The 11,678-nt window shown below is 49.4% G+C and overlaps 1 protein-coding gene across 2 annotated transcripts; it reads right to left on the bottom strand.

Moving 5' to 3' along the window:
• Nucleotides 1–6,330: 6,330 nt before the first annotated feature.
• Smim12 (small integral membrane protein 12) lies at nt 6,331–10,065 on the bottom strand. 2 transcript variants are annotated; one of them, XM_051171186.1, is made up of 2 exons: nt 9,939–10,065; nt 6,331–6,844 (listed from the first exon to the last, which is right to left on the bottom strand). In XM_051171186.1, exon 2 carries the CDS (start codon nt 6,837–6,839, stop codon nt 6,561–6,563), a length of 279 nt encoding a protein of 92 aa, XP_051027143.1. In that variant the 5' UTR covers nt 6,840–6,844; nt 9,939–10,065; the 3' UTR covers nt 6,331–6,560. The 2 variants fall into 2 exon arrangements, with proteins under 2 accessions (XP_051027143.1, XP_051027141.1); XM_051171184.1 differs by lacking the exon at nt 9,939–10,065 and adding an exon at nt 9,577–9,737.
• Nucleotides 10,066–11,678: the final 1,613 nt, after the last annotated feature.

Here is an 11,678-nt window from a genome sequence, read left to right as displayed (position 1 = left end):
GCTCTGCCCTCTTCCCCACTCACCAGGATCACACACAGCTATTAGAGCAGAGGGTCACAACTTGTGGGTCACAACCCCTTTGAGGGTCCAATGGCCCTTTCAAAGGGGTCGCCTATCAGCTATCCTGCACATCAGATGGTTACATTATGATTCGCAACAGTAGCAAATTACAGTGATAAAGTAGCAATGAAAGCCATTTTATGTCTGGGGATGGGGGTGGGGAGTGGGGGTGGGGACCACAACCTGAGGAAAGGGTCACAGCATTAGAAAGGCTGAGAACCCCTGCCTTGGATGCTGAAATGTTCATGTTCTTTATCATGATCCCTTTTATAGGCAAAGGCACCAAGGTTTAGAAAGGCTCAGAGACTTGGCCAAGGTCCTTCAGTCGGTTGCTTAGGCAGACGAGAAAGCTCAAGAGTGCAGGCGGTACTTCATTCCCTCTTCCCCACTCCCTAGTCAGCACTCAGTGAGCACAAGGAACCACGAGAGAGAGAGAGAGAGAGAGAGAGAGAGAGAGAGAGAGAGAGAGAGAGAGAGAGAGAGAGAACTGAATGGAGCTGTCAAAGTGATCCTCGGGCCTTGCTGGCCCACCAGTCTAGCTCAATTGTCCAGATCTGGGTTCCTTGTGAGACCTCACCTCAAAATAAATACATAAATAAATAAATAAGGTGGAAAGTGGACAAGGAAGATGCCCGATGGTGACTACCTGCCTCCACAGGTGCAAGCAGGTGCACACGCACCCGTACGCACGGGGAGCATTTTCACTTCTTTACTATCTGAGGAGTCCTCTTTCTAATAGTCTTAGCAACCCAGGGCCCTCAGATGTTGGCAGGCTCGTCCTGGCTGCTGTCCAGCCGGCTTGTGCTAACATAGCCAACAAAGGAAAGCGTGTAGAGAGTGGAAAAGCCCCAGAGAGCCACTGAGGGGACAGAAGCAAGCTGGGCTGTGTTCAGACAGGGTAACCCTGCCCCAAAGCCACTTCATCATAGGGCTGGGGAAAAGACCCGGGGAGGGGTGTGGGGACCACACAAAAAGTTCCAGGCACATCCATTCATTAACGTTCAGTGAACCTTGACTGTTGAGCCAATCAAGAGGACCACATGTCTCCAAGGTGAATCAGCAAGCATGATTCACCGAGAAGACCAACCCATGCTTTGCTCATCCCAGCAACCCTGACCTGCATTTGGCCGCAAGCACATAACCCTGATACTCAAAAAAAAGAAAAGTCACCTGCACCAAGGCAAAAGGGCAACCGCAGCTACGTCAGCCACAGACCTCAGGCAGCCCTTGGGAAAGAAAGGCCTAGCTGAGAATATTAATAGACTCCCTGGAAGCAGAAATCCAACAAGGACATGCCCCAGGAAGTGAAATTATTTGAAAGGAGGCACAATCAAAGTGAGCCTGGAAGGGAACACTCGGATTTCCAAAGATAGGCCGTCATGGGCCAGGCGCCGGTAGGAGGTGCACCCATGGGGACAGGGTTATTCTAAAATATCCGAAAGTCTAAAAAACGTCTATGGGAAAAGCTTTTTGTTGTTTCCATGGCTTTCATTCTTCCTTACCCAGGCTATACTGAACCACACTCCAGACACTCGGGCTACTCAAAAACTGGTTTTATTGGTTGTCTTTTTCCTTTCATGTGGTGGGACGGGCTGTCGCTTTGATTTTTGACACAGGTCTCACTCGTAGTCAGGCTAGACTTAAACTAGTTCCCGCCCTCCTGCCTTAGCTTCCTAAGTGCTGCAAATAGACACACTGTACGGCACCTGGCTCCAAACGGTGCTTTCATGGAAATCCAACCCTGGGGTACAGTAAAAACACTTAGCCCTTAGATCCTATCAGGGGAGGGAACGTTCCTCCCTTGAAGCAGGTGAACTACACCCACACCCTAAGAGGGGCACTGTGAGAGGTCACACGTCGGCAAGCTTGGTTTTGTTTTCACATTTCAATTATATCCTTACTTTTTTTTTTTTTTTGGTTTTTCGAGACAGGGTTTCTCTGTGTAGCCTTGGCCATCCTGGACTCACTTTGTAGACCAGGCTGGCCTCGAACTCACAGTGATCCGCCTGCTTCTGCCTCCCGAGTGCTGGGATTAAAGGCATGCGCCACCACGCCCGGCTTATATCCTTACTTATTGCGTGCTCTTCATGTGAAGTCAGAAGACAACCCGTGGAAGTTGCTTCCCTCCATCTACCACGTGGGTTTCAGGACGGAACTCAGGTTATCAGGCGCGATGGCAAGGGCTGTCCCCCCACCAAGCCATCTTGCTGGCCCTCACTTTTAATCTTTGGTTGTTGTTGTTGTTGTTGTTGTTGTTTTTAAATCCCTTGTGAAACAGCATCTCATGTATACCAGGCCTTGAATCTGCTGTGTAGATAGTGGCTTTGAACATATGTGTGTGTGTGTGTGTGTGTGTGTGTGTGTGTGTGTGTGTGTGTGTACACATATACATATATATATATATTTTTAAACTATTTGTGTGTGGTATGTGCATTGCATGTAGAAGCCACAGCACAACATAGGTGATACTTAAAGAACAACGCTGTGGAGTTGATTCTCTCTCTGTCCACCTTTTTGGGTATTCCTGGGATTGAATTCAGGCCGCCAAATTACCCGCTGAGCAATCTCACTAGCCTGACCCTGAAATTCTGATCGCTCAGCCTCTACCTCCCCAGTGCTGGGATCACAGGCCTGCCCACCCCGGACACACCCAGTTTATATAGTGCAGGAGACAGAATCCAGGGCCTCGTGCACAGGGAGTCAAGCACTCTACCGGCAGAACTAAATGCCTAGCCTCAGCTTTTCTTTAACAAGTTGTCAATATTTAGAAAACAGGTTCTACAAAGAGAAATAAGAAAAACTTAGCCGGGTGTGGTGGCGCACACCTTTAATGCCAGCACTCAGGAGGCAGAGGCAGGTGGATTGCTGTGAGTTTGAGGCCAACCTGGTCTACAAAGCGAGCCAAGGACAGCCAAGGCTACACAGAGAAACCCGTCTCAAAAAACAAAAAAACAAAAAAAAAAAAAGAAAAACAAAGAAAAACTTCATTCCATGTCTGGCATCTCTCAAGGGAGGAGATATGGAAAATCTGGTGCCCCTGAGTGAGAGGAACAAACAGAAAACTGTATCTTTACTGCCCCCTATGGAAAGGCCCGTGGTTTCCAGTTTCTAGCCTGGCCAGGCCAGGCACTCATTTGTCACCTGACTGCCCCCTGCAGGCATCAATGTTTAGCCTAGAGGAGCAGAGGTCAGGCAATACTCAGAACAGCCACAGAGTGGCAGCACAGGGCTGTTAGTAAGACGCATCACTGGCCTCGCAGCTTAGATGATGCTTTCGGAGCCAGTAGCTATCTTCCCCTCCTTACTTGGGTGGTACAGTTGCTCCTAATGCTCCCCATCAGGTCTGTTCAAGCATCGGTGGCTCAGCTCAAGCAACCCCTTTAGGCATAGAGGGGCAGCTACTGACTGGACTTACTCTCTTCCAGGCCACCCTTTGCCATCCATCAGACCTCTGGGGAGAACTCCTGAAATTAGGGAGGTACCTTCCTCATTTAGAGGCTGGTTCGTGTTTAATCAAATAAATGCTCACCGTACTTTCTTTGCCCACTTGGCTTAGCCATCTTCTTCCACCCCTCCGCTCTCACTCCCTTTACAATCGTGTCACCCTGATGGGTACATAATTGAGCAGCTACTAAAAAACAGCAGTGAAGGGGGCTGGAGAGATGGCTCAGCGGTTAAAAGACATCTCTCCCTCCCAGAGAATCTGAGTTCGGTTTTCAGCACCCAGAATCGGGTGGTTCACAACCACCTGTGACTCTAGCCCCAGGGGACCTGACACCCTCTTCTGGCCTAAGTGTACACCAGCACATAGTACACACACACACACACACACACACACACACACACACACACACACACACCACATAACACATGTTGGAGGTTGGGTCTGGTGGCTGCCCAAATGAGCAGACTCACATACCCCAAAATGTTTGTAACCTTGCCTAAAACTTTGTTCCTGTTCGACCAACAAAAAGCCAACACATCTGGGCAGGGCAAATGGGACAGGTGTGGCTAAGGTTCCCAGGCTTTTGGGAGAGACCCAGAGAGAAGGGGAGGAGGAGGAAGGCCTTGCTATGGGCACGAGGCCGGCATGGATGGAGGGTTCGGCCCAGATGAAGAGCATTAGCAACTATTTGGGATTATAGGATACCTGCCCTAATATGGGATGTAGTTTAGGGGATTAATATCTGCCCTGCCCCAAAGAAGCAAGACTATTTTAAAATATAACACATGTCTGTGTTTTATTGATTGATAGTAGGTTAGAAAATACCACCATAATAATGATTATAGGGCTAATAAGAAACATTAGGCCCAACTTTTAAATTAACCACAAATAATATATATATTTTTTAAGTACTAGAGGGGCCAGTGTGGTGGCACACGCCTTTAATCCCAGCACTCGGGAGGCAGAGGCAGGTGGATCTCAGTTTTTTCAAGGCCAGCCTGGTCTACAAATGAGTTCCAGAACAGCCAAGACTACACAGAGAAACCCTGTTTCAGAGAGAAAAAAAAAAAAGTAGAGTGGTTGGAGAGATGGTTCAGTGGTTAAAAGCACTGACTGTTCTTCCAAAGAGCCCTTGTTCAATTCCCAGCACCCATATGACAGTTCACAACTGTCTGCGACTCCAGTCCCAGGGGATCTGACACCCTCACACACACACATACATGCAGGCAAAACATCAATGAACATTAAAAACAAAACTTTTTTTGAGTATTAGAAGCACAGGCTGGAGAGATGGCTCTGTGGTTAAGAGAACCGGCTGCTCTCCCAGAGCACCCGTATTTGATTCCCAACACCCATGTAACAGCTCTCAACCATCCATAACTCCAGTTCTAGGAGATCTGATGGCCTCTTCTGGCCTACATGGACACGAGGCGTATGTGTGATATAGACTTACACATACCCAAAACAGCACCCCCTCACATAAAATAATAGAATATATTTTTGTTTTTCAATACAGGGTTTCTCTGTGTAGACCTGGCTGTGCTGGACTCACTTTATAGACCAGGCTGGCCTCAAACTCACAGAGATCCACCTGCTTCTGCCTCCCAGATTGCTGGGATTACAGACGTGTGCCACCACATGGCTATATAAAATCTTTTTTTTTTTTTTTTAAGTATTAGAAACAAGCAAACAAACAATGATGGAGTCCATCTTGGTAGCACAAGTCCCAGCTACTCATGGGGCTGAGGCAGGAAGGTCAAGGAGTCAAGAACATCCTGGCAACCTAACAGAACTGAAAAAGGGAGGGCTGGGAATGTAGCTCAGTGACTGCACACCATGTGTGAGCCTCTGGGCGCCACTTCCACAACCTCCACTCCCCAACACAATGCCGACCACCACATGGTAAGATGAAAAGTAAGTATAGCCATGGAACTCTCTTAAAACCTCCACAGGAAGCTAGGCACATGCCTTCCATCTCCGCTCCTGAGGCGCAGAGGCAGGCAGATTTCTGTGAATTTGAGGCCAGCCTTGAGTTCTAGGCTAGCCATCAGTGACTCTGTTTCAAAACAAAGCAAAATTTAAAAGCCCTCAGGGACCAGAGTGAAAACAACAAAATGGAACATTGGGAGTGTGGGCAACCTTTTCTCATTCCTGCCCACTTTCTTTAATGTGCAAATATCCCTGAGTGTGTGTGCTACCAATTTAGACTCCCGAGATGCTGCAGCCTGTGCAACCATGATTAAAAAAAAAAGTCTCTTGGGAACTTGTGACTGCAGCAGTCTCAGCCAGAACTCAGTAAAACACAGCTTCCAGTTGTGCGCACAGCCCTGGGTCATCTTCAGACATTACTGATGTCATACCCCAAGTGCCTGTGCTAACTCCTAGGAAAACCCAGACCCTATCCAGAAAACAACTCCATCAATGTGTCTCAGGTGCCACTTTAATTGAGGTTCTCACGTCACAGTGAGGACGGGTGGAAGACAATGACTATTCCCAGGCATATGCCCCTTCGCCCTGAGGTAAACAGCCTGAGCTCCCACAGCGGAAGCCTGCTTTCCCTCCCCCTGAGAATCCCACTCCTGAGCCAAGAAAGGGAATAATGTGCACAGAAAAAACAAAAACAAAACCTCATCAAGGGAGCCGGGGAGATTTCTGAATTCTTTCCAGTGCAAAATCTAGAACTAGACACAGAGGTGCCCCTCCTAATGGCAGCAACAACCCCCCGCCCCAACCATTCCCAGCTGAGGCCAAGTGCCTCTCCAGGGAGCCTGCGGCCAGTGTTCGGTCCCCAGGGCTGTTCCCTGCAGTGCTCCCAGGTGGAGAAGAAGCCTGCACAGTCACGGAGAGCCCTTCCAGCAGTCGCCATCTTTCTCTTTGCTGGCCCCTACTGCCGCAGCTGTACAGCCATTGAGGACCAGCCAGTGTGTGTGTGGCTGAGGGTGCAGAAGGAGCCAGAGTGAGCAGCAAAGCAAATCAGATGTATGTTCTGAAGCTGGGTCGACAGGGTGGCGGGACATGTCACAGCCCAGTGCGCCACAGGGACCTGGGCCCTCCGTTAATTCTTCTCTGGACGGTTTCTGTTCAGGACTGCTTTCGGGGTGAATTCCAGCTTGTCCTTAAGGCTCACCACCTGAGTGTGGTCCTTGCCTAGCAGCTCATCCAGCTTTCGGTCCTCTCGGCGCTCCGAGATGCTCTTTTCCTCCTCCACGGGCTGAGGGTCCTTTCCTCTGATGAACCATTCTAGGTGGTAGCCCACAGCCCCGACCACAAAGGCCACAGGGAAGGTGACATAGGGAGCATAGGTCCGCACCACGGTCCAGAACACCGGCCACATGACATCTGCAGAAGACGGTGAGCATTAGGGGGAAACTAGCATCCCCTCCCCCAGCACGTGTGGACAGCCCATGGGACACTAATAACTGAGCAGCCAGCAGCCACCATGCTTTGTGTAACTGTTGGGTCCCTGAAATACTCTCGGAAGTTGTGAAAGATTGGACTGCTAAGGGTTAAGGATTGAGGATCAAGATCTCCACGAACTATGCTATGCCCCTGTGTGCTCCTCACAAGGAGCTTCTGAGCCCCACCTGAGCTTCAAACCTGGTGTGACCTCCCTCCAGTCCGTCAACACTTCAGGAAGGGAAAAGAAGTCTTTTCTCTCCCTATGAAACCTCACATGCACACACAGCCCCACTCTGAATTCTGGCTCTTTGATGACACGTAGTTCCTTTTCCTTGGGTAAAGTACAGGGGCTTATCTAAACAGCCAAAAACTATGGTCCATTCCCTAACCGTTCTGGACTAAAGATAGAGAAAGGCTTTAAGACATCTGGACTTGGCTTTTCTAACAATGACACTACCCTCTAGTTAACAGAGCCTGGTTAAACTGCCTTCGAAATATACTACCTGCAACCACACTCACATCCTCACGCTTGCACAGTATGCCCCTGAAAACACCATAAATGAAGACAGTATTCCAGATGCCCTAGGACCCTAATACTTGAAAAGTCCCAGTGGAAAATGCTGTAAAATAAAAATAACAAAAACTATGTAGCTGTCCCTTGGGCCTCTGGCAATGAAACACCAAAGTAATACACAAACCCACTTACTCAAATGGCCACTTAGGCACAAATGACTAGCACTATTAAATTACTATTTATTCCATTATTTAATTACTGTTATAATCATAAAAGGCCGTTGACAATGAACATAATAATGCTAGCTACCATCTACTGAGTGCTTATTTCAAGCTGGGCCTTGGGCTAAGCACTTCACACACAGACACACACACACAAACACATACACACGATGATCTCTAATCCTCATATTCACTCCTCAGTCATCAGCACTAAGTCGTTTGCTTATGCTCCCATAAGTATTTCTCCAACACTGCTTCTTGTCTCTGTTCTAGGGTGAGCCTGGTGAGATGTCCAAGCCTCATGGAGGAGGCTTTTCTCCCTTTGGAGGAACTGGAGTGTCTTGTGAGCCTGACACTACATATGGATGGATGGTCGTGGGTGGAGAACGGCAGCTGATTCAAGTTTCTCCTCCTGGTCCTTTGACCTGACACCAGACCCTATGTGCTCCCATGTCGCCCTAGTCATTACCTAACCCTCACAATACCTCTATGATGTAGGAACTACTTGCCCAGATTTTTGTCTAAGGCCACAGTGCCTCAAAGGCCACTATGTCAGCCTGCTAAAATCATGACAAGTGTGTTTGAGGCCAAGCCTGGGCTTTTTTTCTCTCAGAGAGAACACTCTGCAGCTGTGTGTGTGACGTCTGTTCAAACCGTGGGCATCGGGAGTGCATCCTGAAGCTCCTTATTAGCTTCCCCCACCCCTGCCCTGCCCCCATTATATTGGAAGACTTATGTGCTCTAAAGTTATGACAAGAGATTAGCAAAATCCTGGGGTGATTACATTAACAAAGAGGGATGCCCTAAGAACACCAACAAACTCAATACTTCTCCACTTCACTTTCTGTCTTTTAAAAAGTTTTTGGGGTTTTTTGTTTGTTTGTTTTTGTTTCTGTTTGTTTTTTGTTTTGTTTTGTTTTTTTCTTTTTTTGGTTGGTTGGTTGGTTGGTTGGTTGGTTTGGGTCTTTTGAGACAGGGTTTTCTCTGAGTAGTCCTGGTTATCCTAGAACTCACTCGGCAGACCAGGCTGGCCTTGAACTCAAGAGATCCCCCTGCCTCTGCCTCCCTAGTCTTACTGGGATTAAAGGGATACACCACTGCCAACCGGGTTTGTAAGACAGATTCTCACGTCGCTCAGCCTGGCCTCACACCCTTAACGTAGCTGAGGATGACTGTGAACTACTGATCCTCCTCCTTCTACTTCTTAGGTGCTTACGATTACAGGTGCACATTGGGCGCGAGTTGTTTGCGCCACTCCTAAATAGTGACTCTCAACTCAATTTTCCGTTGTCTTTGTTTTCCAAGACAGGGTTTCTCTGTGTAGCCTTGGCTGTCCTGGACTCGCTTTATAGACCAGGCTGGCCTCGAACTCACAGCGATCCGCCTGCCTCTGCCTCCCGAGTGCTGGGATTAAAGGCGTGCGCCACCACCGCCGGGCCTCAATTTTCCATTGTCTAAACGCCAGTCTACAACTATTATTCTCTTACATATAAAGCGCAAGTGCTACGTGACCCAGACAACCAACTCCTCTGCGGCAAGCATTGTCTACATCCCTCAAAACACCTTGAAACTCCAGAAGGCTAAGAACCAAGGATGTCCGGATCATGCGGTGCTCTGTGCCTCCTCCCGCCTTGCTATCCTCCCTGGCAAAGAATTAAAAAAAAAAAAAGTGATCGAACAAACGGCAGGCAGAATAAACAAGTCGCTAATAGAAGACTACAGCACTCTCTTCCGCCCACACTCAGAGGGGCAGGAATACGATCACAAGCAGCTAGACTTCATGAAATCATCCCTGGGGTACCAAAATGTAAGTAGCAGAAGTGTCTCGCAAATACTGCGACGCCTATTTCCAGCTGGGCATAGAGGGGAGCCTGCCAAAGAGTCCAGGTACAGATCAACTGGGCCGTCCGGAAACCTGTCCTTGTGCATGGACCCACCGGAAGCTACACTCCAAATTCCAGAGCAGTCGTGAGAGGTCCGGGAATGTGAAACCATCAGCCTTGACAGCTACTCCAGTCAAGCTTGGGGATGGGAGCTCCAGTGAGGTCAGGGTCATCAGGTGCCGGTCCCCTGTCCCGTCACACCACACGCGTGGCCTCGTCACCCTCCCGCCTGCGGGTGCCTGAGGCGGACGAGTTCTGACCGCAGCCCACACTCGGCTAGCCAGAGATGGCCGGGGCTGGGATGGTCACGAAGACCATCGCTCTGTCAACTAGGAGGGCACGGCCAGGTGCGGTCCCCATGGGACCCAGGGCCAGCGATCCTGGAAAGTGAAGCACCCTCGGCCCTAGGAACTCACCTGCGGCCCAGCCCGCACACCCTGGACCGGCCCTGCGCCGCGCCCGCTAGCCGGGAGCAACACGGAGGTCCTGGCTCCCAGTGGCCCGCGGGGCGTCACCCGAGGCCCCACCCACTGGCGTCCTGGCTCTCTCGGAGAGCAGCGATTGGCTGAGCTCGCGACAAGAGAAAAGAAGCTAGCCATCCGCCTCTGTTGGGACGGACGAATAAGTGTATAGCGGCCCCTGGCGGCTCGGAGGCTCCCTTGTGTCGCTGCCACATGTGTGTGGAAAAAAGTGAAAAGTTATGCATTCACTGATCCAACTGAAGTTCATCAGGCACCTTTTGAAACCTAGGTCCGGTGTTACCGAACCAGAAAACCCAACCCCTGACTAGCTTAGCTCCCTTAGCAGAGGATAAACTAGTGCTTTAAAACCTTAGGGCCGGGTGGTGGTGGCACACTCCTTTAATCCCAGCATTTGGGAGGCAGAGGCAGGCTGATCCCTTTGAGTTCGAGGCCAGCTTGGTCTACAAAGAGAGTTCCAAGGAAGGAAGAAAGGACGGAGGGAGGGAGGGAAGGAAGGAGGGAGGGAGGGAGGGAGAGAGGGAGAGAGGGGAAAGGAAAGAAGGAAGGAACGAAGGAACGAAGGAAGGAAGGAACGAAGGAAGGGCAAGCGAGCCTCTTCACATCTGTGCTTTCTGGCTGTGTGCCCATGGGAACGTTATTAGTCTGAGCCTCATTGCTTCTGCATAGCGTCACCACCCATTTTTGCAGGAATGTTGTGAGGGTTATGTAATATTTACATATGTAAAGTACTGTGCCTGGCACACGGCAAGTAGGGAACTAGATGGCAGCTATGGGAGTCTACAAATAGCTGTGAAGACCAGACCCTCTGATTCATGTGCCCACTCTCCACCATATTTCCACTGTCCCGGAACGGACATATATTTATCACATACAGGAAAAGGCCTCACGCTCAAGCTCTTTAATGCCCCGACATGGTCCTGCCTTCCCACCCTCCCCGCACCGAACCTGACAAGCCTCCTTGCCATAAGTAACAAATACTAAAAATCAACTTTCTAAGCCTGTGCCTTTCCATGCTCTTTCATCTACCTGGAGTAGTCTACCCACTTTCCCTTAGCAAGTTAGCAGTGAGCCATTTTTTAAGGTCATGGGTGCTTTCATAGGAAACTTGTAGGCTGCATTGTCAAGGAAGAGATTCTTCCTATTTTATGTCAAAGAGCTCAAAGCTAAGCCTGAGAGTGAAGATGGGTAGAAAGAAGCTGCCGGCAATTAGCAAGCGTAATTAGCAGAACTTAATTGCTTGTACACTGAACAGAGAAGAGGTTAGAACTGTCTAGAACTCAGGCTGGCATCTAGCCAGCCATTCTACGTGCTAGACATTGGAGATCCAAATGGGGACTTCCCTCGGGAGTTTTCTGGCTGAAGAGAAAGCACATAGGCCCACAAAATGGTAGCAGTCTAAGAAATGTCATAATGGAAGACATCAGCCCACACAGAGTCAGTGGATGGTCCCTGAAAGGACGGGTCCTTAGCTGTAGCTTAGTAGTGACTGGATGCTCCCTCCATCAGAACTGAGTGAGCACGGAAGTCTCGACTTAAGATGAAATGACAGTGCTTGAGACATGCTGAGGCTCAAGGCCAACATTGGCTATATATGGAGATTCTATATCAACTGAGGGGGAAGGAGAACTGGGCATAGTGGTACATGCCTTTAATCCCAGCATTCCATAGGTAGAG

The sequence above is a fragment of the Acomys russatus genome, chromosome 29 (assembly GCF_903995435.1).
Source record: "Acomys russatus chromosome 29, mAcoRus1.1, whole genome shotgun sequence".
Taxonomy (NCBI): Eukaryota; Metazoa; Chordata; class Mammalia; order Rodentia; family Muridae; genus Acomys; species Acomys russatus.
The sequence above is the reverse complement of the archived record's forward strand: the minus strand, read 5'-3'. Positions and strand labels throughout refer to the sequence as shown.